Source organism: Arachis stenosperma, chromosome 10, assembly GCF_014773155.1.
Source record: "Arachis stenosperma cultivar V10309 chromosome 10, arast.V10309.gnm1.PFL2, whole genome shotgun sequence".
Lineage (NCBI taxonomy): Eukaryota > Viridiplantae > Streptophyta > Magnoliopsida > Fabales > Fabaceae > Arachis > Arachis stenosperma.
In genome coordinates, this window is record NC_080386.1 from 130563798 (window position 1) to 130588714 (window position 24917).

Consider the following 24917-nt stretch of genomic DNA (forward strand, 5'->3'; position numbering starts at 1 on the left):
CAAGAATGAAATTCTAATTTAATTTGCACAAAGAGTAAAATTGAAATAAAGGTATTTTAAGTATAAAATGTTATTAAAATTTCAGTCTCTATCTCTAAAAATTTTAGTCCCATGTGTCTCCACCTTTTGGAAGTACTCAAATACTGAAATTTTAAAAATAGAGACAGAAATTTTAATACTAGTTTCTGATCCAACAAATATAATATTGAGTTTCATTTCCTCAATACCTCAAAACAAACACAAACTAAAACAAATTCAGTCCAATTTCGGACATTTATTATTGTCAATATATTATAACTCAAATGACATAATTTTTCTATTTAAAAATTTCGAATTTGAATTTCATCGGTTGAAAACTTGAAATCCAGCAAAAAAAATCCGGTGTGTGAAAAGATTGTCTAATCCATTAAAAAAAAGACATTTATTATTATTATTATTATTATTATTATTATTATTATTATTATTGTGGTGAAAAATTGACCTCAAATCACATCGTTAATACTTAATACACACAGAAATGAGAACAAAATCTTATAGCCATTCTCATTTCTTCTCTGTTCGTTCCTCCGCTGCTTCTGCTCTAGCCGTCGCCGCCTGCGCTCTCCGGGTAACCGCTCCACCACCGCTTCTACTCTCGTTCTGCTGCTCGTGCTTCTCCAATCTTCACTACTTCTACTGCTTTGTTGCTGTTCTCGCCACCGCTCTTCTGTTTCCGTTTCTCTGGTTCGCCAGCTCACCTCTTAAACTTTAAAACTTACATTTTGTGATTGTTTTCCAGAAGGAGATGAGACAGATGATTTCTATGTCTTCACCCTAGAACACTATTACCAACTTCTAGCTGCTAAAAAGGAAGGTAACAATGATTAGATCATTCTATGGCTGAAGAAGTAACACAATAAAATAGGAACTAAAAATATAAGCATTTGAATCTTTCTCATCTTTAGTTAAAACCTTATCTAATATAAGGCAAAAGTTGAAAATTTAAGAATAAATGATTCGTTGGTTATCGGTCATAAGCACTATGTCGTACTGTATTATTTTTTTTTATTCCATAAGGCTGCTAAAGAAAATTATATTCTTCCACCTTTAGGAACTACGTCACGTTGTGTTCATGTGAAGTTGATGGTTGAAAATCATTTGATGATAATTTAGTGAAAACTTTTTTTAATTGTCTTAGTAGAAGTTGATAGTTGAAAATCGTTTGATGACAATTTAGTCAAGTTTGTCAAATTATCTAGCGATTCTCAACTATCACCTTTATGTTAATTGCATGTGAGTCTTCACCAGAAAACGATAATAACCTAACTACCTAAGTACCTTAAAGGCTGGCGTAGATTGTTCAAGCATTCTGGTACTGTCAGAGAATGGGGTCAGGTCAATGGCATGTTGAAAAGAGGTGCTTTAGCAGTGAATCTCCCCAATCAATGGATCTCGAAAATGGACCTGAAACTGGGTCACTCTCCATAGTTGTGCTTGGTGCTTCTGGTGATCTTGCTAAGAAGAAGACATTTCCAGCATTATTCCACCTTTACCGCCAGGTTTTAATTCAATAGCCTCCAATTTGTGTTGGAATCGATGATAATTTCTCTTTTTCTTGGTGACCTTTTAAACCAATAACTGTTATGAAGTTTGGCGGTTTCTTTTGTAGGGATTCCTACCAGCAGATGAAGTTTCTATTTTTGGATATGCAAGAACAATAATCTCTAATGATGAATTAAGAGAACGCCTACGTGGGTGAGGTTTATTTGAAAAAACTCGATCACTGTATTATTTTCCTTATCTAGAGTGGAAAAAATGTTGATGTAACTTGCTTCTTTCAGCTGATTCACAAATTGTAAAGTAATGTAAATCATTTGATTATTTGAATGAATAATAAAGCATATTTTCTTGATACTTATGTTTATACTAACTGAAATTTTTCAGCAAAGAGCTTTCTATGATTGTTATCTTGTGCATGCGCTGGTTGTTCTATTATGACTCAGTCACATTTATCTTCCATGCCTTCTTAAACTAGTTTCAAGTATAATAAATAATTGGAGTTGATTGTGAGTTGACATGCAGCTATCTTGTTCGGGACAAAGATGCTTCCTCTGAAGAGTTGGAGGTTGTAGCAAAGTTTTTGCATCTGGTAAGCACCGGCCATTGTGCATCATTTTATAATTTTTGTCAGTCTTATCATAAAATTTACCCTTCTGATTGGTCAAATTTTCATTCTCTTTTCCTCTCATCTTCCTTTTAGATCAAATATGTAAGTGGCCCATACGATTCAGAGGATGGCTTCCGTTTGTTGGATAAAGAGATTTTGGAGCATGAATCTTTGAAAACTAGTGCAAAGGGTTTATCTCGACGGCTTTTCTATCTCGCTCTTCCACCTTCAGTATATCCATCTGTTTGCAAGATGATCAAGACTTGCTGCATGAACAAATGTAAGATCTAATAATCTCTTGTTGGGAATGTGCTGCAAATGTTTCTGCAAGGAAAAAATAGGCAACCCTGTATGGCATAGCATAACCCCACTAGGGTGTAGTTCTCAGTCAGACAACTATTATATAGATTGAGAAGCAAGTTAACCAACACTAATCTCTTCTTTCGTTTGATTGAGTAAAATGTTAAATGTAGATTACTTTCCTGCATGATATTTTTCTAGATAATAGTGGAGTTAAATTGAAGTTATTTCTATGTAGTGGGTTATGCTTTTGGCATTTGAAACTAAAAGAAATGAGAATGTTGTAGGGATGAGAATATTGCAATGGATTAGCAAAAAAATTGGACAAGATCGGGTTAGAAATAAAAATATCAAGAGAAATTTGGTCTGACACCTAATGTGATTTGTGAAAAAGATGGTAAAATAGGCCTTATACGATAAAGTAGAATAGATGAAATCCAATACCTAGAAAAAAAAAAAAAGAAAAAAAAAACCTGTAGCTGAAACCACTAATAGAGATTTAAATCTTTAATGGACAAGGTTCACTATAGGACATGATAACATTATTTCATCTATGCAACCGATCCCACCGGGTTTGGCAGTGGTTGTTGTATTAAAAGAAATAATCTGATATGAACTTTAAATATGTCAGCTTTTCCTCATTGCTTTCTATTAAGTACCTAAGTAAAGTGGGAAACCACACCCTAAAAGCTAGTCTTTGAGGGGAAAGAACCACTCTCCCTAAATACAAAATCAAGCATCCCATACCACTTGATGGGAACTTTATGCACCTCATAATACCCAATTCTCTAACACTTTCCCATGTTATGCTCTTAATATTTTTCACTTGGAGCATCTACTATTGCATTTATTGATGGGTCACATCTATTTCAATTTTATAGCTGATGGTGGATGGACACGTGTTGTTGTTGAGAAGCCATTTGGTAAAGACTTAGAATCTGCAGAGCAACTCAGTACCCAGATTGGGGCATTGTTTGAGGAGCCTGAAATTTACCGTATTGATCACTACTTGGGAAAGGAACTAGTACAGAATATGGTACTTAATGATTACATAATAGCTTACTTCTTGTTTACTTCATGAGTTCCACCTGATCCATCTTCATTTGACTTTGCCAGTTAGTACTTCGTTTTGCAAATCGCTTGTTCTTGCCTCTTTGGAACCGTGACAACATTGCTAATGTGCAGGTGAGAAAGTGCAACTTTGGGTTGAGGTTTAAAAACTTGAATGAAACTAAAGAGGAACTGTTAGTTGGGATTCACAATTCATGTTTTATAGTTTGTGATCATATCTATCAATTGTTAATGAACATGCCAAAATTCACCCCATCTGTCCATTGTTACCTTTTTCAGTTACTGCATTACCCAACATTGGTGTCACCATCTTAAACTTTAGATTGTGATTGCTTGCTATTTCGCAGATAGTCTTCAGGGAAGATTTTGGAACTGAAGGCCGAGGTGGATATTTTGACCAGTATGGGTAAGTGTATTAGTTTATTTCAATTCTTTTTATAAGTTATTTGGTTGTATTTTGTTGTGTAATGAGAATCCATGGCAATAATAGGTTTTCAAGTGAAGTGATGTTAAGAAAAACAAGTTTCTGCATACATCAATTATTGCTCTCCTATATATGTCTATTTTTAGCTTTTTATTTGACATGATGTATATCTATTGTAATGATGAGAAAACTACAATTTATTAATATTTTACTTTATTGTGGCAGAATTATTCGAGATATAATTCAAAACCATCTACTTCAGGTGAGGCCTTTATTGTAGAATAAAGTAGATTTCATATTGCCATGGTGTAATGTTAAGCGGTTGCTTCTGTCCAGTAATCAGATGCAACAGTAGTGCTTAACTTCATTCCCCTCCATTCTTGGTATCTCTCTTGAGGATGCATTTGATTGAACAAAATAGTATTGGCACTTAAACTTCAATACTTTAAGTGTTGATTTTCAACCTTGTATTGGTAATGCATGAAGGAAATTCATATAAAGAGCCAAATGTGTACTTGGGAAAACTATTAAAAATTTTAAATTTAAATTTTATGTAGTACATAAATCTAAAAGGGTCTGTTTGGAACCTTTTGGAATTGGAATGGAATTGATTTGTAAATCAATTCTTTGTTTGGAATGGATAAAAATAGGAATTGATTTTATTTGTAAATCATATGGGTTTACTTTATAACTAATCTCAGATCCTCTCATTTTTGGGACAAGAATAGGACAAACGAAAGTTTGGGACAAAATTGAGACTTGAACAGAGTGTTTGGGATAAAAGGGTACTTTACCCTAATTATTAAATATTATACTAACTGTAGATATATGATAGGAATCTTTGGTTTTTTTGGGTTTTTTTTTTGGGGGGGGGGGGGGGGAGAGAGAGAGAGAGAGAGAGAGAGAGAGAGACAAAACAACAAGAGTGATGAGGAAAATAAATAAGAAACTAGAATAAGTTTCAGGGAAGGGGTGATCTGAGAAACTTACTGCAATGTTTTTGTATTTGATATTATATGATTCTCTCCTCATTTTAACAATAGGGATTTTTACTTTCGTGCAAATTTTGTGTCTTATTTGTGAACTTTATTTTGTGTAATTGTGTGCATCTCCTTACACTCTCAGTTTCTCAATTTGAATGGTAATGGGGATATAAATGATGCACAGAGTCAAAATGGCTGACTTACCAGCCCATTCCAAACCCCCCAAAATAAATTTCCATGGGTCAAATGGACCTACAGAAATTCAATTAATATATGTAGTTAAAATTCTATGTACAATTGTTTTTTTGTGGTATGTATTTGCAAAGAGAGAGAAAAAATGGCATGTGATGATAACTTAACAAACCGCTTATTGATATACTGATTTTGCAGTGTGACAAGTACAACATAATCCACTTATCTGATGCCAAATATTTATTTAGCTCAATTTTAATCTCATGTTTTAGGGGTTTTTTTTTGGCCTTCTACATGAGAGTATAATATATGAGGCTTTAGTTGATCATTTTGAATTTTGGTTTTTTGTGTATTTTTATATTTACGGAGGATGTATTTGTTATCATGTGCTTATTTATGATGTAATATATTATTTTACTATAATCTAGTTATTCTAGTTGAACTCCGGTTAAACTGGTTGGATGTAGCTTGGTAATCTAAATGGTTTGATGTCCGGTCTAGTATTAGGAACCTTGGTTTACATATTCCTCTATTTTATTGCTATTTTATACGATGGATCCAAGATATTTAAACCGCATGACTTGTGATATGGTATTATCTCCAGTTTCATCTCTAGAAACATTAAGTGTGTTGCTGATGGTGAAAAATAGTTTCATCATTGCATGTGTTATTTCTTTTTTTTTCCTTTTTATTTCAAGTATTGAATTAAATTATCAAAGTGGCACTAGGAATATTTCTAAGTGTACCTAAATCTTTCTCTAACCGGTGATTGGAAAACTTAATAATACTTTCTTGATGGACTTCACCATGCTTTTTAGTTTTGTAATAACAAAATTTTCATTTTAAAACCTGGATATGTCAGGCTTTAGTTCACACAGTAACACCTATTAAATAGTCTCAAGCTGCTCCAGCATTTTAAATCCTACATTTATAAGCTGAACATGATAACCTTGTTTATTTTCCTACAAGATCAGGTTTTTTGCTTGATTGCTATGGAAAAACCTGTTTCTCTCAAGCCTGAACACATTCGAGATGAGAAAGTGAAGGTTTGTCTCTTTCGGCTAAATTAATGTGGAAACTATAAGTATATTATTTTGTTCTGTAATTTATTCTGTCTTTCAGGTTCTCATATGAAGTAATCATGGTCTGTACCAACATTTTGCTCTCGTGTTTTCTGGTTTTATGTATTTATTGTGCATACTATTACTCAACTGCAGCAAAGTAGGGTATTTTTATAGTTAATATCTTTCCATGTTAACTTTTTTTTTTTTTGTTTATCTTGAATTTTTCGGTTCGTGTTCTAGATTGCTCCTCACTTTCTAGTTATTTGAAAATACAGGTTCTTCAATCAGTAGTTCCTATTAAAGATGAGGAAGTTGTCTTAGGACAATATGATGGCTATAGGAATGACCCAACCGTACCTAACAATTCAAACACACCAACTTTTGCATCTGTTATTCTCCGAATAGACAATGAAAGATGGGAAGGTAGGAGAATAACTCCAGCATTATTTTCTAAAACTAATTTGCATTACAAGTTTAGGAAATTCTCTTGGCCTCCCTTATATGCTGAATGTTTAGCAAATAACATAATGGTTGACATTCTCTTAGGGCTGTCTGCATGTATATTTTCTATTCTTTGGTATATATTTCTGCACATTTGATCAATTAAATCACAATTAAAGACATTGGTGGTGAGAAATTGGATTCTTTTAAGCTGTCTCGCCGTTTATGGCAACAGGACCCATATCTCATTTTTTTTTTTCATTATTTGTATTCTTCATGGGGGAGTCAGATCTGGTAGTTGGGATCCGGTGAAGATACCCGGCGAGGGTAGTGGGGAAGCTTACATATGGTATGACAATTGACAAGTTGAGTCCAATGGGAGAATGTAACCACTGGTAACTGAGGTAGTGAAATTAACAAAAACAAAGAGCAAGACAAATAAAAGAGTGAAGCAAGATGATTTCACTCAATTTGCGGACATAGAAGAAAGGAAATACAAGAAAGAAAAGATTATGGCTGTGATGGTAAGAGCCAGCCTCTCTCTCCTAGCCTAGCCTTAATTCTTTCCAAAAGTCTGCCTCTCCCTCTCCCTATTTTGCTACTACTTATACTCTCCTCACTCCAATTGTGAAAATCTGTTAGAATCATCCCTACTGACCCTCTTTTACGTTTTTCCCACTAATGCTGTCATGATTCTCTTCCCTTGTCTTTCCTATTCTACCCTCCACTCTCTTCCTTCTAGTGTAATGTAAGGGCAGAGGAGAAATTTGCTTCCCTTTATGATTGGAAGCTTCTATTCCTAATACTTCATTCTTGCTTGGGTACGTAACAGAGAAATTGGTGAGTTAGTCCTCTACATCAATATCCGTAACTCCCATATACAATTGTGAGACATATGATCATAATATGTGGCACTTTATTTGTTTGGCAACTCAACTTCCACAAGCTTTGAAGATGATGTTCTCTCCTTCCCAGTGGTAGAGGAGGCTGTTGGTATTGCTATAGACTTGAGCTGTGGCCTTTTGGGCTTGAAGGTGCCAGAGAAGATTTTAGGTTCTTTGTTTGGCAGATATATCACAAGGTACTCCCTTTGGCGATAACACTTGGCAAATTCATATGGATTATGAGAATTGCCTGCGACTGTGTTCGAGGGCGTTGCAAGTGTGGCTTTAGGCTTTGGAAAGTTGATGGCAAGACCAAGAAATGTTTTGTTTCCTGGTTATAGAGGGGAGCTTTTGGTGCTAGAGCCACTGCATTTGTTGTCTACTTGCGGTGGATTTGGTGAGCTTGACAGGCATTCAGACCTACCAAGCCACAGTTCTTTTTAAAAAAATGCTCTTATTAGTTATAAGTTTTACCATCTTTTTTTTTATCAATTTTTTAAAGAAAAGAAAAGAAAAAAAAAGGGTACATTTGAAGATTTTGTCCAAATTAAAAGTAAATTGTTAAAACAACGTGATGACAAGAACAAATGTGCATGTATTTGGAACAGTAAAATGTGTGATTAAATGACAATGATTCTGTCTCAACCATTTTATTAGTAGTAAAGATTATCATTAAACGTCTTTGTGTTAGGTGTTCCTTTCATAATAAAAGCTGGGAAGGCCCTGAATTCAAGAAAGGCAGAGATACGAGTTCAATTCAAGGATGTTCCTGGTGATATATTCAAGTGTATGGCATTGGACCTTTTTGTTAATTGGATTATTTTTCTTCAATAAGTGCTTAAACTTGGAGTTGCATAAATTTTCTTTCCCCCTTTTGGATAAGTAATCAGATATAGGCATAGGTTGTAACTTCGGAAGATCAGGGTATTTTTTATCTTAAAAAAAAGAAAGTATATTTGGCACTTTTATGAGTTTCCATTAGGTAACATTTTATACTGTCAATGCATATAGATTATTTTCTGTTTATAAATCCATAGCCACAACCAAAGGTAACAATTAAGAGGAACATATCTTTATTAGCCACTATGAATCTTTGACAAGGAACATAAATACATAACAGCTGCTACTAGCTTGCCTATATTCTTGTAAGTATTTGATAAATCTTGATCTTTTCGTTTTCACTGTGTCTTTAGTTCCTGGGTTTTTATTTTCTTATCAGATACTAATTGAGTAAATGCTTAAATTGGTTTTTTAAATTTTACGTATAAGTTAAATCAGTTCCTCAAATTTCCATTGAATTAAATTAGTCCATGACCTATTCATGTTGTTTGACCATGCTCAGTTGGACCTACATGTAGGATGCAACAAAATGAGTTTGACCATAGTTTTGTGGTGGACAATAATGTAGGTCAAACAACATGCAAAGGGAAAATGAGTTAGGGGAGAATTTAAAGATTTAATTGAGGGATCTATTTCACTCGTGCATAAAATTTAAAAGGATCAATTTGAATATTTTTTTAATCTAATCATCAGTTGATGTACCACTTGTCCTTGTCAAGGTCAAAAGCAGGGGAGAAATGAGTTTGTCATACGCCTGCAACCTGAAGAAGCTATGTACATGAAGCTGACGGTAAGTGAGTTCTTAAGTAGAACTGTTCGGTTACTTTATTACCAGATTTTTTATGAGAATCTGAGGTTTTATTAACTTAGGAAGGTGAACTTAAGCATAAGAATGAGGACACTTGTTGTTTATATATTGAATAGTATAAACCAAATGTGTTATCCATTGCAGCACTGCCTGTAATCAATTTCTTTGCAGTGAAATTGAAGCTTTGATATATGTGTGTTTAACACTTCCAAACTATTACTTTTGTTCTACCTCTTGTATATGATAATGAAAAAAATACTAACATGTTAAATTTATTAAGATCTAGACTTTAAATGTTATATAATTTAAGGTTTAATCATTTTATAGGTTCTTATAGTTAAAAATTTATAATTAAAATATTAACAGTTGAAGTTAAAAACAACAGAAACAAATGATTCTAAAAGTATTCAAACATAACAATGTTAATATGAAATTAGTTAAAAGCTTTTATTTACCATAGAAATCTAATCTAAATATAAAAATTTTAATTATAGGATTTAATGATACTTCTTGAAGTGGACTTACTAGTTCAATGTGTTGTAGGTCAAGCAACCTGGACTCGAGATGTCAACGGTGCAAAGTGAACTAGATTTGTCATATCGACAACGCTATCAAGGAGTAAAAATTCCAGAGGCTTATGAACGTCTAATTCTCGATACGTATGTTGCTTTTCCTACCTCATTTTTTGGCCTTAGCTAGAAGGAAAACGATTTGAATCAATAGTGATCTGATTGGAAATTTGTTTGCAGAATTAGAGGTGATCAGCAACATTTTGTTCGGAGGGATGAGTTGAAGGTAGATTGTAGGAGGATTATTACATTCTTTATAAACTATTGCAACCGAGTCTGTTATGAAATCACTTCTCTTATAAATTTAAACTAAAAAGGTGAAGAATATAAATTATTATCTCTCTAACAGAATGTTGATTCAAAACTTTGTGTGATCAGGCATCATGGGAGATCTTCACCCCACTTTTGCACCGCATCGACAAGGGCGAGTTCAAACCATTCTCTTACCAAGCAGGAAGCAGAGGTCCTGCTGAAGCAGATAAGTTGCTAGAAAAAGCTGGCTATGTTCAAACACATGGTTATGTATGGTCACCTCCTTCCTTAGAATGATTCAATGCAATAATTTTGCAATTTCTTATATTTGTAATCAATATGTTTGGGAAGATTCCATGACATAAAAATATTTTCTCCTGATGGGTTTGTCTCTCATGAATTTGAGTTGAACAAATATGTGCCATTCAGAAGGTATGTGTAAACTGTAAAGTGATGTCTCTAAAGTCAAAAGACAAAAAGTTCATGTAGCACGGTTTGTTACACTATCTTCTTAAGATTAAATTGATGCTTAAAGAGTCACCAAAAAAAAAATGATGCTTAAAGGTCTGATTTCATATTAAGGAGTGCTTTTTTTTATTTTTAAATTTTATTATATTTTATATGAATATGTGTATTTAAAATGATAATTCATTAATCAAGTTAATTATTTTATAAATTTTTTTTAAAATAAACTACAAATGATTTTTACAAAGCCAAAACCGATATCATGTCCAAATATACAATTGATATCATTCCAGTTAAAAAAAATCATATAATTGACAAGAGTTCGGAGAAACAGAAGGTAATAAATAATACTGTGAAAAAAATTTATTTTAATAAATAAATATACATTTTCTCATTATATGAAAAATATAAGAGAATAGCTGTCAAAATATAAAATAATGTTATATATACTATTCCTTTTTCTATTTTTTATTTATAGTATTAAAAGTAATTAATAAAAATTAAAAATATATGATCTTCTATATAATTAAAAAGATATATAAAAGGGATGTAAATAAAGTGGTGTAACTATTTTTTCCCTAAAATGTTTTGCAATAAGTACTGAGTTATAAAGGATTTGGAATTTATAATTAAAAAGTAAAATATTGAAACAAATTCTTAACTATTAAGTATTAACTATCATACAAATTAATAATAAGGTTAAAATAAAAATTTATTTAAAATATTAGGAATAATCGAATGAAATTGAACATAAAAATATTTTAAATTTTTGTCAGTAATAAAAAGTAGATAAATCACTAAAAATACATTTAAATAATTTTTGGGTTAATGAAAATATTTTTAAATTTTGTTATTAATAAAATTATTTTTAAATAATTTAAAAACGTGTGAAAAATGTCTAATTATGATCAAATATAAGTTCCCATAATAAAAGACTGAGATGTAATTTATTTATTAATGTTAAAAGTTCACTTAATAAAAAAAATCTATTTGGCATATCACCTTTTTTATTAATATATAATATTATTTTTATCATATTTTTAAATAATTTAATATTATTTTTATCGATAATAAAATTTAAAGAAATCATAAAATAATTTGAGTGCATTTTGTATCGTTTAACTAAAAAAGTAAATCTGGTCTTGTAAAAAATCCAAATCGTTAAACATAGCAGAGATACCCTAGCTTAGACACACAACCCCAAATCTCCATTTGCATCTCTTCTCTGCTCGTTCCTCCGCTGCTTCTGCTCTCGCTGCCCCGCCGCTTCCAGTCTCATTCTGCTCTTCTGCTTCCGCCTCTCCGGTTTGCCAGCTCACTTTTTCTCGCTGCAAGGTGCGAAGTAATACTTCTGTCATTTTTTTCTGCCTTTTTGCGATTTTTTTATTTTTAATGGTAAATTTTATTATCTAATTCCGATATATTTTTGTTTTCATTGATGTTCAATGTGTTGTTGTTGTTATCGCTGTTGCTGCTATAATTTTTATTGACGATCAATTTCTGTAAACAATTGCCGGTGTGGCTTCTAATACATGTTCCTCTGGTTAGTGCCTCGGAGAATTGATAGTTGATAGTTGAGAACCGATAGATGATTTGACATGTTTGACTGGACCGTTCACATTTTAACTATTATTTTAACTATTATGTTTGACTATATACTGTGTTTATATTTTGTAGGATTTGTATTCCTTCTGAATTTTTTGTATCCAAACTCGAGTTAATTCGTAAACTCAATCCATTTTACAATTTAGAGTTTAAACTCATAAACCTGTTACGAGTTAACGATTTTAGCTTGATGATTCTAGATTGGATAGGTAAACTCTCCAGCTTGCTTACCTTAAATGCTCCTCTGACTTAAACTTATCTTTCAGAAGAAAATCATGGCAATGAACCATGTTAGGTTAGTTAGTCGAAATCTTATTACCAAAGAATCAATTGGAGTTTCATTCCAAAGGACATTTGCCACTGGTAAAGCGAAAAAAGGATCAAAAGGGGGTGCTGCGGATGCGCCCAAAGCATCATCTCTCAGCAAGGAAGTCAAGGCAAGTACGGTTGTAGGCGCCAACATTCTCAAGGAAGGCGCCGATCCGAAAATCCAGCCTGATTCTGAATACCCTGATTGGTTATGGCATTTGCTTGATAAACGCCCGGCACTAAGTGAACTGCGTAGGAAGGACATTAATAAACTGCCTTACGAAGATCTTAAGCGCTTTGTTAAGCTGGATAACCGAGCAAGGATCAAGGAGAATAACTCTCTCAAGTCCAAGAACTGATTCAATGGTACATAGCAGAAAGTTGTGAGAATGACAGATCAGAGTTATATCCTTTTTCTTTTTTGTAGTGTTGTGGTTCCAGTCTTCTGGGATTCCTTGGAGCAATTGAAATGAATTACATATGCTTAAGAGTTGCATGATGTAGCAATCTCGATTGGTTATACTTTTTGCTTTCCCCTGTGATCTTTTAGCAGATTAGACCCGATGAACTTTGTTTGTTGTATTGGACTGAGGTATGTCAATAAAATCTTTTTTGGTAGCTTTGTGTAGACCAATTAGATACTTGATTATAAAGTTATAATACTTGTTCAAGAGAATTCGTGTAATTTCACTCAAATTTTTTATTTAGGCAGAGTCACTTGGAGAAAGATGAATGCATGATCATAGTCTTTGTATTGCATTTAGTGCTATTGTGGAAGGTTGATTTCTTCTTACAAGGGTGGCATGTTAAAACTTTCAAATTTGATATTTGAACCTATCTCTTAGGTACTGCAGGTATGATTAAAGAATGATAATTCTTATAGAATTGTTTAGAATCGGGATGAAGTGGTGGTAGATGATAACAATTTCACCCATTGTTCGCTATATTGTGACTTGTGAGAAACATAAATTAGCGACGTTTCCTTCCCTCAACCCAATGAACTAAATAAATGAGAAATCAAATACCGGTGAAGCGTAGACACTTTTCGGATTTATTTGTCTCTGTACACGCTTAGGCATAATTAAATACTATTATGAGTCTAATTTTATTTTTAATATGTATTCTTAAAATAAATTTAAAAATAATATATATTATTAATTATCAAAATAAAAAATATTTAAAATATTTTATATAATTAAAAAAGATATTAAAAAATTAATTTATATTTTAATATTAATAAAATATTAAAATATAATTATAATTTATTTAAAAAGTATTTTATATTATATATATATATATATATATATATATATATATATATCGTGTCTCCGTGTCTTATAAAAATTTTAAATTTGTGTGTTGCGTGTTCTGTATTTTGTTGTGTCTTGTGACAGTATCAATGTCCATTTACTAATAAATTGATTGTGTTGCGTGTTCTGTATTTTGTTGTGTCTTGTGACAGTATCAATGTCCATTTACTAATAAATTGATTTTTATTTTCTTTACACCTTCTCTTTCCTAGCTTCTTTAAGCTTCATTGTATGTCAATCAGAAATGAAGTTTGAAAATAGAATTCAATAAACACCAATATATGTCAATCTCTCTTTCTATTCTTTCCTTTTTTTTCTTTTTATCCTTTTTGCCTATAGTTGTTAGAACCGAATCGATTATCAAATCAGACAAGTCATTGGTTTATTAGTTTATTGGTTCAATCAATAAATCACTGATTAAATCAGTAGAATCGGTTCTACGTAAATAAAAAATATAAAATAGTAAAAACTGAGTAAAGTGACAATTAGGTCTTTAAAATTTTCAACTTCAGATTAATTAGCCCTTAAAAAAAACAAAGTACCGATTTGGTTCTCTACGATAATAAACCGTGGACATGTTATGTCTCTCTATCAATTTATCATGTAAAATTTAACGATAATGCTTATATCTATTTAATACTTATTTTAATAATCGTATAAATCTTAAAGAATTATAAATTAAAAAAATGAATATAAAACTAAAATTATATAAAATAATTCAATTATGTATGTATATAATATATATATTAACTAAGGAACAAAAGTTTTGTGGCATATCTTGTTGGTATGCAGCAAAAGGACACGAGTTCGAAGCCATATTACCGGTTTTTCAGTCGAACTGCTGGTCTGGTCCAGTTCTTACGCTCTGTTACATATTTTAATTCCACCCATTAAAAATGTTGAAAGAAAATAACACTCTCTATGGTTTTTTTTTTTTTTTTGGGGTATTGACACTCTCCTATGGCTATGTCATTGTAACATGTAGTTGGGCCCTAGTCTTGACATTATTGCTATCAAACTTCGTGGGTGGAAGCCACCATCTTCTGCTCCCCGGCTAGTGTTCTAAAGAGATTGGAAATCAAATGATATCTCACTTTTTGAACCTTCACTCCAAATGCATCATGCCATTCTCCCTTTTCAATCATCAACTTTGTAGGCCCTTTTTGTTTAGTCTTTATACCTTATTGATTCGGCTTTGTGAGCTATTTAAATATCTTAACTAACAAAGTGTATCACATACACATTTGTACAATGTTGATTGTGCATAATGTTCACAGAGCAATGGTCATTCTTTTTATTTTTTGGGTAAGCAATGATCATTCTTTTTTGTAAAGTTTAAAATTATACATAAAATATCAACTATTAATTAATTATTATGTATAAAAATATGTATTTCACATTTCATAAAAAATTATTATAATATTATAAACAAGTTTAATTATTCTTCTATTACAAATTTGATTATTTTATTACAATAGATTTAATAATTTTAATGGTTGATTATTTAATTAAAAAACATATGAATTAATATTTGTAAATATATATAAATATATAATAACTACTTTGGTGGGTAATTTTTAGTGTAGATGATTTTTTTTTTCCAAATTAACTGAAGAATTAATTCATGGAAGGCAAGACTCAAACGAGAATTAGGTTGGAGCCAAATTAGACTACAATAATTGATAATAGCCAAAAAGCTTTAAAAGATCTTCATTTTGGTTGTGAGTGTATTTTAAATAAAATAATAACTAGAACCTATTTTTTGTTGGGTGCATCTAATCTATAAATTAAATGTTACAATGAATAAGTACCTAACATACTAGAATTTCCCTTTTTTATCTCTTTTTTTTTTTAAATTTATTTCACCCTAGGTGTGGTCCCTTTCTGTAGTGTATAATAATGCATCCATTATGAAGCATAACTATTCATAAATAAATCACAATCTTAATTAACTACCATGGCTAATTCACTCTCACTGCTAGTAGTGGTTGTGTGTTATCCTTCATTATCTTATCCCATGTGATATGTGAAGATATGGTCTCATTTCATTTCTTAACCCTTCAATTCACCACCCTCTACTAAAGCAAAGAAAGAGACTAGCATGAGGTAAAAGAGGGAGGCAAGAAATGAAGAAAATGATATTAGAAGGTGATGGAATTGGACATGACATGCATGCATGCATCATTGTTGTTATAAAAAGCAGGAAAATCCCTCTGCCCTATAAATGAAAGAAGAAAAAAAGAAGAAGCTCTTTTTGTAGTGGGGGGATGCAGTACCTATATGTTAAAAGCTTCCTTTTTCACATGGTTTTGTGCACTTTTTAGAGCTTTATAATGGACAATGGTTGTGATTCCAACACCATTCAATAATAATGTGAAGTATGGACTACTTTGGGTCACTTTTAGGTACCTAGCTTACCAGGACAGCTCACCAAAAATCATGTGCTAAGGTAAGGTGAACTGCTACCATAATCTGAAATGTTATCATAACAAATGTTGATAATTAGTGTTTAGAGTATAAGGTGATAATAACATTCTTTTGGAATAATTAGTCTATAAAAAAAATTAATCAATATAATTAAGTTTTTTACGATAATAAACAGTAAATATGTTATGTTTTTCTATCAATTCATTATGTAAAATTTAACGGCAATGCTTGAATTTTTTATTAATTATAGTAACGTGTCTATTTATAAAAGATCGATATAAAAATAACAATTTTTAGAATGAAACTTTATTTGCTTTATTCTTTAATATAATTTCTCTATCCGTTTCATTTTATGCATGTAGTCCCAATTTCTGTAGTATCCTATTATGAAAATCAACAAAGTTCGTAGAATGTCTCATAAAGACACGCAAAAAATCTTTGTCAGTAAACTTTATACTCGCTCGTTTTTTTTTCTTAATTGTGTATTTATAGTATACAAAAACTAGAAAATTCTCTTTACTAGACATTCTGAGTTTACCTCTATACAACAATCCACGTTATTATTCTATTTATATAGTTCACGCTTTTTAAATAAATTGAATTAAATCAATTCGATTTAATCAATATAATTTCGTCCCAAATATTAAATTCAACTTTTACGTGTAAATTGAATCATACTAATTCGAATTACATGCATCATACTTCTCTCACATAAATCGAATGAGTATCATTTGAATTATATATATTAAAGGTAAATCAAATTACATTTGATTCGATTTATGTGACTTGCTAGTAATTTAAATTTAGTGACTTTAATTTACATGTATAGGAAATAAATCAAATTTGTTAGATTCGATTTATATAAAATGAAGGTACATCGAATTGCATTGATCGGATTTACATAAATTTAGGACCCATAAGCACACTTTGCATTAGGATATTCACGTAAATTAAAACTCCTAATAGATTAATGATGTGATTTGTCTTTTAAAATATGTATTAACTAAATCTTAATAATTATTATTTTTAAATACTTGTGTGATTTAGGTTAAGGTGATTTGGTTCATACTTTATTGCTATTAATATCGGATAGGTATCAAAACACCTACAAGAGATTCGATCGTGTAATATTTCAAATTCAGATTGTTAGTTGTTCAATGAGACACAAGACTATGAGAAAATAAATAAGAAAGAGTGAATGAATGCTTTTTGGTTGTGGTCATGTAATGATTTAGTCAATACTGAAATTTTTTTTAATAAATTTTAACATGATTATATATTATGATCATTTCTGGTATTTATGTAAATATTATTAATATTAAAATTATTTTATATATTTTAATAATATTTTTTAAAAATAATCTTAAAACCTTTTGTTTAGTAGATTAGATTGAGATATTCACCCTCAAGAGTGACACGTTAGCATTCTCCAGTTGTCCCTCACGTTTCTAATGTAAAATGTAAAATGGTCAAAGTCAAACATTCTCTCATTTTTTAATGTCCATTAGTCTGTTTCACCTCTACCGTTTTTGTCAATCGAATGGTTTCACTAGTAATAGTAATATTCTTTTGAGGTAATTAAGTTGGGTTGGTCTAGTGGTTAGTTTACTAGTCTGCAGCAATTCATTGGCCAGCGACAAACCCTTAAATGGAGCTCAGTACTCCAATATGAAAAATGTGTGGATATTATATATATATATTTTTTAAAACATTAAGAGGTCTACTAAAAGGTTGGCAAATTCAACTCAAATATAGGATAAATATAAGAAAAAAAAAAGAATATTATTCTCTAATAATTTTTTTTATTTTTATTTTGCTCTTAAAAATTTTTAAAAGATGTGATTCACAACTTTATATTATTATTATTTTATTTAATTAAACATTAATAAGAGACATGATTTATCTACTTAATATTTAACTTAACAAACAAGTATTTAACTGAGTAAACTAATTACTTAAATTGAAATAAAACGTTTCAAATTTTCTGACATCACATGCAGAAATTTTAGAAGAAGAAAAAGGGTATATTTTACTAGAACATATTAAAATATATTAAATAATTACATATTTATATATTTACATTTATAATTAAATTTTATAAAAAATGTATTAAAATTTTATAAATAAGTTAATCAAACTAGATTTATTTTTATATTCATATTCAAAATAAGTATAATATAAAAAGAAAGTGATAATTGATTTCTTATATATATTTATGCGTTTAAGTGATTTTTTAAGTAGTGAATTTAAAAATTAATTATTTTTACATAAATAACAGTATACCATGAGTTGTTTATGCAAAAAAAATTTTCACTCTCGATACATAAAATTTAAATTTTTATTTTAGTAATTAATCATTTTATTTTATATATGTAGACACATACACAAGACCTGAAGACCATGCATTATGGATAGGATTTCACTAATTCACTTGAAGAGTGTTCAAAAGTATTATCTTCTTGGTCCATTTTTAAAGTACCATGTTTGGATGTTGAGAAAAAATATCGGTGATTACTGTGGTATCTAAAAAGTAGCATCTAACTTATTAAAAAATATTTAAAATTTATTATAAAATATAAATTAGATAAAAATTAGACACTAAATAATACCCATGGTAAAAATATTTTGAAAGTGTACTAGCTACTACTAGGCCTTTAGCAGTGGTTCAACCTCCTACTTCTACCATCTTTATAACCAACCTTTTTCATTATCATGTTGTGTCCTTTGCAACCTACCCTGGTTTTTACTACACAAAACCATTATTAATTATTATCATCTTAAGGACTTCACTTTTTCAAAGAGATTCCAAAGCTAAGCAAATTTTCCGGGAATATCCCCTTTTCATGGTGCGTGTGTTTTTCTTTATCTTCTCCAAATTCTCTTGGGATTATGATCACTTTATATATATAAACCATATTCTTCTTTTCTTTAAACCTTTTTCTATTTGGTTACCTTTCTTGGTTTTAGCTTTGTGATAACAATCATGGTTGTTTCCATTCTCATACTGTTTGCTTTCTATTAATCATGTGATCACACCGATACCGATCATGCACATCGATCTTTCTAATTATTATTATTCTCTGTCTATGTTCTACTCCTGAAAGATTCATACAATATTTTTTCAATTAGTACTAATTGATGTGATTATTTTAAGTATTAGCCACTGGGATTTAAATTCTGCGTTGTATATATACAAAACAAATATTTAAATATAGTTTAGATCCGCGACAGATTAGTCTCTGGTCTGTACAGTGTCTTCATAACAGGATTCTTCTTTTTCGCAGTGATAGTGTGGTTGCGAAATGCATCATACAGATTTTCCTCTTCGATGGGAGAGCACAGGGGACCAATGGTGGTTTGCGTCGCCAATCGATTGGGCGGCGGCCAACGGCCACTACGATTTGGTCCGTGAGCTGCTCCGAATCGACAGCAACCACCTCTTCAAACTAACCTCCCTGCGGCGAATCCGGCGACTAGAAGTGGTTTGGGACGACGAAGAACAATTCAGCTACGTAGCCAAGTTACGGTGCCAAGTTGCGCAAAAGCTTCTTCTAGAAAGCGAATCGAAGAAGGGGAGGGAGTCGTTGATCCGCGGCGGGTACGGGGGATGGCTGATGTACACGGCGGCGTCGGCGGGCGACTTGTGTTTTGTAGAAATGCTTCTTGAGAGGAATCCTCTGCTGGTTTTCGGCGAAGGAGAGTACGGTGTGACTGATATACTGTATGCGGCTGCGAGGAGCAAGAAGTGTGAGGTGTTTAGGGTGCTGTTTGATTTCGCGGTTTCGCCGAGGTTTGTTACCGGCAGAGGGGGTATGGAGGAGCATATTGGGGAGATTCCTTCTGTTTATAAGTGGGAAATGACGAATAGAGCTCTTCATGCTGCTGCTAGAGGTGGTAATATCAAGATCTTGGAGGACCTTCTTGCAAATTGTACTGATATTTTGGCTTATAGAGATTCTCAGGGCTCAACTCTCTTGCATGCAGCTGCAGCCAGAGGCCAGGTTGAGGTAATGCTCTCTTCGTTTTCTCAATAATTTGATCGTTACTCAAGGAGACTTAGACCTAGGGTCAATTTGGGTAAACTATAAACAATTTAATTAAGTTTTTTTTTTTTATAAAAACATTAAAATATAAAAATTTATATTAAAAATAGTTTATAAATAAATTATTTTATATTTAAATTTTTATTATAAAAGTATTTGTTTTAAAGTTGTTTTAAAAAATAAAAATGATAAAATAACTTTTGAAAATATTCACTTCTTTAAAAATTGTTAAACAATTTTTGAAAAGTTAAAAATATATTTAAAAAATTATATCAAACAACATTAAAGTGATTTTTTATAAGTTAAAAGTCTACAAAAAGAACATTTAAAATTTTTTAAATGAACTCTTAATTTAGTAAAACTTTTACTTTTTAAAGTTGTAATATTTATATTTAATAAATCAAACTAAAAATGACTAATAAATACAAAAATAACAAGTGCATTTGATACAATGACTTTTAAAATTTAAAATGAAAATGTTTGATAACAAAAGAAAATTAGTCAAAAACAACCATAATTTATCTTATTTAGCATTCATTAATTGTAGACTTAGATATAGGGTCAATTTGGGTAAACGGTAAATAATTTAGTTAAGCTTTTAAAAAAAAATAAAAAATATAAGAACTTATATTAAAAGTAAATTATAATATATTATTTTATATTTGAATTTTTATTATAAAAATATTTATTTTAAAGTTGTTTTAATAAATAAAAATAATAAAATAATTTTTAAAAATGTTAACTTCTTTAAAAATTCTTAAACAATTTTTGAGAAGTTAAAAATATATTTAAAAATTTATATCAAACAATATTAATGTGACTTGTGAGTTTTTATAAGTTAAAAGTTCCAAAAGAATAATTTTTGAAACTTTTCAATTTCAAACGAGTGTTTAGTTTGGTAAAATTTTTATTTTTTTAAAATTAGTTTATAAAATCTAATGTTAAAATATAATTTTTTAAAAATTATAATATTTATGTTTAGTAAATTAAATTAAAAATGATTTTTAATAAATACAAATAATAACAATTGCATTTGATATCTTGACTTTTAAAATTTAAAACTATTATAATAGATATAAATGTAAGGATTAAATTTAGAATTAATTAATGTATAAAGTTATATTAAACTTTTTAATTTTAATAAGTACAAACCAACTTTAAAATACTCCCTTTTAAGTGTTTTTAAAAGCACAAGCACGTACATTTTTTTTATTTACCAAACACAAATCAAAGTGCTTACAAGCAGCACTTGACAAAACTTTACTAAACTAAACTTTTTTAAATAACATGAACAACATGCTTTAAATTTGGTTATTATTAAATACTCATGTCATTAATTAATTTCGAAATAAAAGAATAAATAACCAATAACATTTTTGAATAATGTGTAAATAATGTGAATTAATAGAGTTAAAAGAGTAAATTAATCTTAAATTTAATTAGTAGCATTAAATTAAAATGTAGTGTATTTTGATTTGATTAGTAGTTGTTCTTGTTATTTAAAATGGTCATTATTTACCTAACACTCTTCATTTGAAATTAATTTATTTTTTTAATCTCATTGTTCACATTGTTGATTAATGTGGTTGTCTACCTATAATTTACCAATTTGAAATTCTAATGGTTGTTGTGTTGGTTTTGACAGTACATCTAAAATTGTTGGCACCCTTGCAGGTAGTTAAGTATCTTATATCATCCTTTGCCTTGACCAACTCCATAGATCACCAAGGCAACACTGCTCTCCATGTGGCTGCTTCAAGGGGCCAATTAGCCGCGGCCGAGGCTCTTGTCTCTGCATCTCCGGCGTTGATCTCTCAGACGAACAACGCCGGCGAAACTTTTCTCCATAAGGCCGTGTCCGGCTTCCAGACACCCGGCTTCCGGAGATTGGACCGACAGGTTGAGCTTCTAAGAAAGTTACTGAGTGGTAAGAGTTTCCATGTGGAGGAAATCATAAATGTGAAGAATAATGATGGAAGAACAGCACTTCACATGGCCATAATTGGAAACATTCACACTGATCTTGTTCAACTCCTAATGACTGCTCCATTAATAAATGTGAATATCTCTGATGTTCATGCCATGACTCCACTTGATTACCTTAGACAACAACCAAATTCTTCATCCTCAGATATTCTCATCAAGAAATTGATCTCAGCTGGGGGAATGTTTGGTTGTCAAGGTCACAATTCAAGAAAGGCCATAGCTTCACACTTGAGGAAGCAGAGCATTGGAACCAGCCCCGGCGTGTCGTTTCGAGTCTCCGACACTGAAATATTCCTCTACACTGGCATTGAGAGTAACTTAGACTATGCTTGTCCTGATCATGGAAGTGGAGGAAGGAGTTCTTCTTCGTCAGAGCACATTCCGGATGACTTCACCGCCGCGAATCGAGTATCGTCCGTGAGCAAAAGGCCTAGCTCTGTAAACTATGCTGCATCAAGGTTGAAAAGGGTCCTTCAGTGGCCAAGGGTGAAAGATAAGAAAGGTAAGCTATCATGTAAAAATACTTCAAATTTATACATCAAATTCTGCTGCCAAACCCTCACGAACAATTGTTTTCATATAAAATTGATAGTTAAAAATTGCTATATGATAGTTAAATTAGTGAATATTTATAGCAAGGTGGAAATTCAGGTGCAATCAACTTCACATGAAGTTGATACCTAAAAACTGTTAGATGATTTAACTGATTTAACTAAATTTTCATCTAACGGTTCTCAAATATCAACTTCACATGAAGTCGACTTCATCTGAATTTTCAGCTTATGTCACTTGAGTACACATGTCATAAATTCATTGGAGACACTAAGAATTTCTCTTATTCTTATTGCATTTGTTGAACAACTAACACAGAAGGTGAAGGAATGAAGAAATCTATAGATGAGGGTTCAGTGGACTCATCATGTAAGAAATGGAATAACAACAACAACAATAATAGTAGTAATAACACTGCCATTGAAGAAGCTCCAACACCATTGAGGAAAAGATTCCCTTCAACAAAGCCAACATCACTTCCTAACAACAAAAGAACACTCTCAGTGAGGAGTCACCAGTCAAGTCCCAATGCAAAGAAGAGATTTGCCTCAGGACTAGTCCATGGAGTAATGCAATCAATGCCACAGGTTAAGGTCTCAGGGAGGTCAAGGTCTAGCTCGTTTTCGAAGTCCTCGACGATCTCTTCGCCGAGATCAATGGACAAACAGAAGGGTGTTTACATTGCAGGGCCTTCTTGTGATGATGAATCACCACATTTGAGTAAGAGAAGTACTTCAGTTAGTAAGAAGTTAAGGGTATGTTTTGGTGCACCTGGCCTTAATGTCATGAAGAACCCAAGTCATAGGAGGCAAGAGAGCCAAACTAGTTACAAGGATCATGCCATTGCTGTGGCTTAATTAATTAAATTGGAGCTTAATTTGACTAAATTGTATCTATTCTTACAACTAATTACTTAAATGTTATTAGTTTTGTATAATAATGAACTTGTAACATCGTGTTACGATTTCATGCATTACAACTTTTAGTTTACTCTTCTGATATTATAATAGAATTTGTGTGCTTAATTTGTTATAGTTTTGAGACTTAATTTGTCATAAGCTTTTCTCTCTGAAAATTACAAGGAACGAAGAAGAAGAAAATTGTTCTTTTAAGTTTTATCTTCTTACTTTTACTTTAATTTTTATTGTTTCTCCAATCCAATTTTATTTTTTCACAAACAGTTTATTAATCTGGTTCCTAGAACCATTTAATTTCGTTCTTTGTTCCACCATTTAATTTTATTTTTTCACAAACAGTTTATTATTATTTGTTGTTACTTTTACTTCTTTTTTTTATGTCTAAATATGACTGAGGAATAGTATATTATTATAAACGGTTTTGTAACACAACCTATCAAATATAAAAGGAAAAAGATAGAACACTCACAACAAGTTAAAATCAAATCACATTGAAGCACATATTAAAACACCTTGGTTGACTTGTTCATCAGTATTGACCTTATAGAATTGTAAGCATGGTTGTTTATTGACAAATGGAACTCCAGTTGTTTGCTGACTAAGATTATTGCTATATCTTGTCTCTGACTAATTCATTTAGAAGATGTTTTAAAAAGATAAAAGTAATTTTAATTTTAGATATTTCATATAAAAATGTTTTTATCTCACAATTATATTCAGATACAATAATATAAAATTATTTTTTATTTATTTATAATGTTAAAAATATTTTTTTTAAATTTCATTTTTTTGTTTTTTTATTTTTATTATTTTTTTAAATACATTAAAAAATAATTTTATTTTTTTTCTAATAATTTAATAACATCCAAATAAATTTTATATCTTGTATTGATATATACACATACATCTAATTTATCCTTATTTTTAGATGTGATAATAAGTACGCTTAAACCATTGAAGTAATACTAAATTTTTGATACACTAATTAATATTGTAAAATGTTTCGCACAATTTTCTAAGTCAATTTTTTTTAAATGGTTACTTACACAATTAATATAAAAAAGATAGAATTATTTTTGCTCACATTGAATTATTTAGAAATTATTATAATAAGTATGTGTATAACACTATAAAATTAAATATAATACGTACTTAAGTAGGAAGAAATTATTAAAAGAGACCGTCTATGATGTCAATATTTTTATTAAAATTTGGCCAATACTTAATTAATAAAAAAAAGTGAATAATTTCATATTATTAAATGAAATCTTACACCATTAAAAATACTAATAATAATTAATTAATAGTTACAAATCACAAAACTTATTA

At 30.6% G+C, this 24917-nt stretch overlaps 3 protein-coding genes across 7 annotated transcripts; all 3 read left to right on the top strand.

Moving 5' to 3' along the window:
• Positions 1 to 525: 525 nt before the first annotated feature.
• On the top strand, positions 526 to 10475 carry LOC130954112 (glucose-6-phosphate 1-dehydrogenase 6, cytoplasmic-like). 2 transcript variants are annotated; one of them, XM_057880851.1, is made up of 16 exons: positions 528 to 853; positions 1325 to 1538; positions 1649 to 1734; positions 2062 to 2128; positions 2240 to 2426; positions 3328 to 3482; positions 3563 to 3631; positions 3865 to 3923; positions 4167 to 4203; positions 6091 to 6162; positions 6456 to 6603; positions 8197 to 8292; positions 9065 to 9135; positions 9697 to 9812; positions 9903 to 9948; positions 10101 to 10475. In XM_057880851.1, the coding sequence occupies exons 2-16, from the start codon at positions 1365 to 1367 to the stop codon at positions 10269 to 10271; spliced, it is 1554 nt and encodes a 517-aa protein (XP_057736834.1). In that variant the 5' UTR covers positions 528 to 853; positions 1325 to 1364; the 3' UTR covers positions 10272 to 10475. The 2 variants fall into 2 exon arrangements, with proteins under 2 accessions (XP_057736835.1, XP_057736834.1); XM_057880852.1 differs by lacking the exon at positions 8197 to 8292 and having other exon boundaries at positions 526 to 853.
• Positions 10476 to 11575: 1100 nt separating this feature from the next.
• Positions 11576 to 12994, top strand: LOC130954784 (54S ribosomal protein L37, mitochondrial). Of its 2 annotated transcripts, none has more exons than XM_057881550.1 (2): positions 11576 to 11774; positions 12311 to 12994. In XM_057881550.1, the coding sequence occupies exon 2, from the start codon at positions 12320 to 12322 to the stop codon at positions 12710 to 12712; it is 393 nt and encodes a 130-aa protein (XP_057737533.1). In that variant the 5' UTR covers positions 11576 to 11774; positions 12311 to 12319; the 3' UTR covers positions 12713 to 12994. The 2 variants fall into 2 exon arrangements, with proteins under 2 accessions (XP_057737533.1, XP_057737534.1); XM_057881551.1 differs by having other exon boundaries at positions 11594 to 11781.
• A 2927-nt stretch (positions 12995 to 15921) lies between these two features.
• Positions 15922 to 23705, top strand: LOC130957944 (uncharacterized). Of its 3 annotated transcripts, none has more exons than XM_057884807.1 (4): positions 15922 to 16112; positions 19375 to 20097; positions 21808 to 22621; positions 22990 to 23705. In XM_057884807.1, the coding sequence occupies exons 2-4, from the start codon at positions 19393 to 19395 to the stop codon at positions 23526 to 23528; spliced, it is 2058 nt and encodes a 685-aa protein (XP_057740790.1). In that variant the 5' UTR covers positions 15922 to 16112; positions 19375 to 19392; the 3' UTR covers positions 23529 to 23705. The 3 variants fall into 3 exon arrangements, with proteins under 3 accessions (XP_057740790.1, XP_057740787.1, XP_057740788.1); XM_057884804.1 differs by lacking the exon at positions 15922 to 16112 and adding an exon at positions 18805 to 18936; XM_057884805.1 differs by lacking the exon at positions 15922 to 16112 and adding an exon at positions 19019 to 19076.
• Positions 23706 to 24917: the final 1212 nt, after the last annotated feature.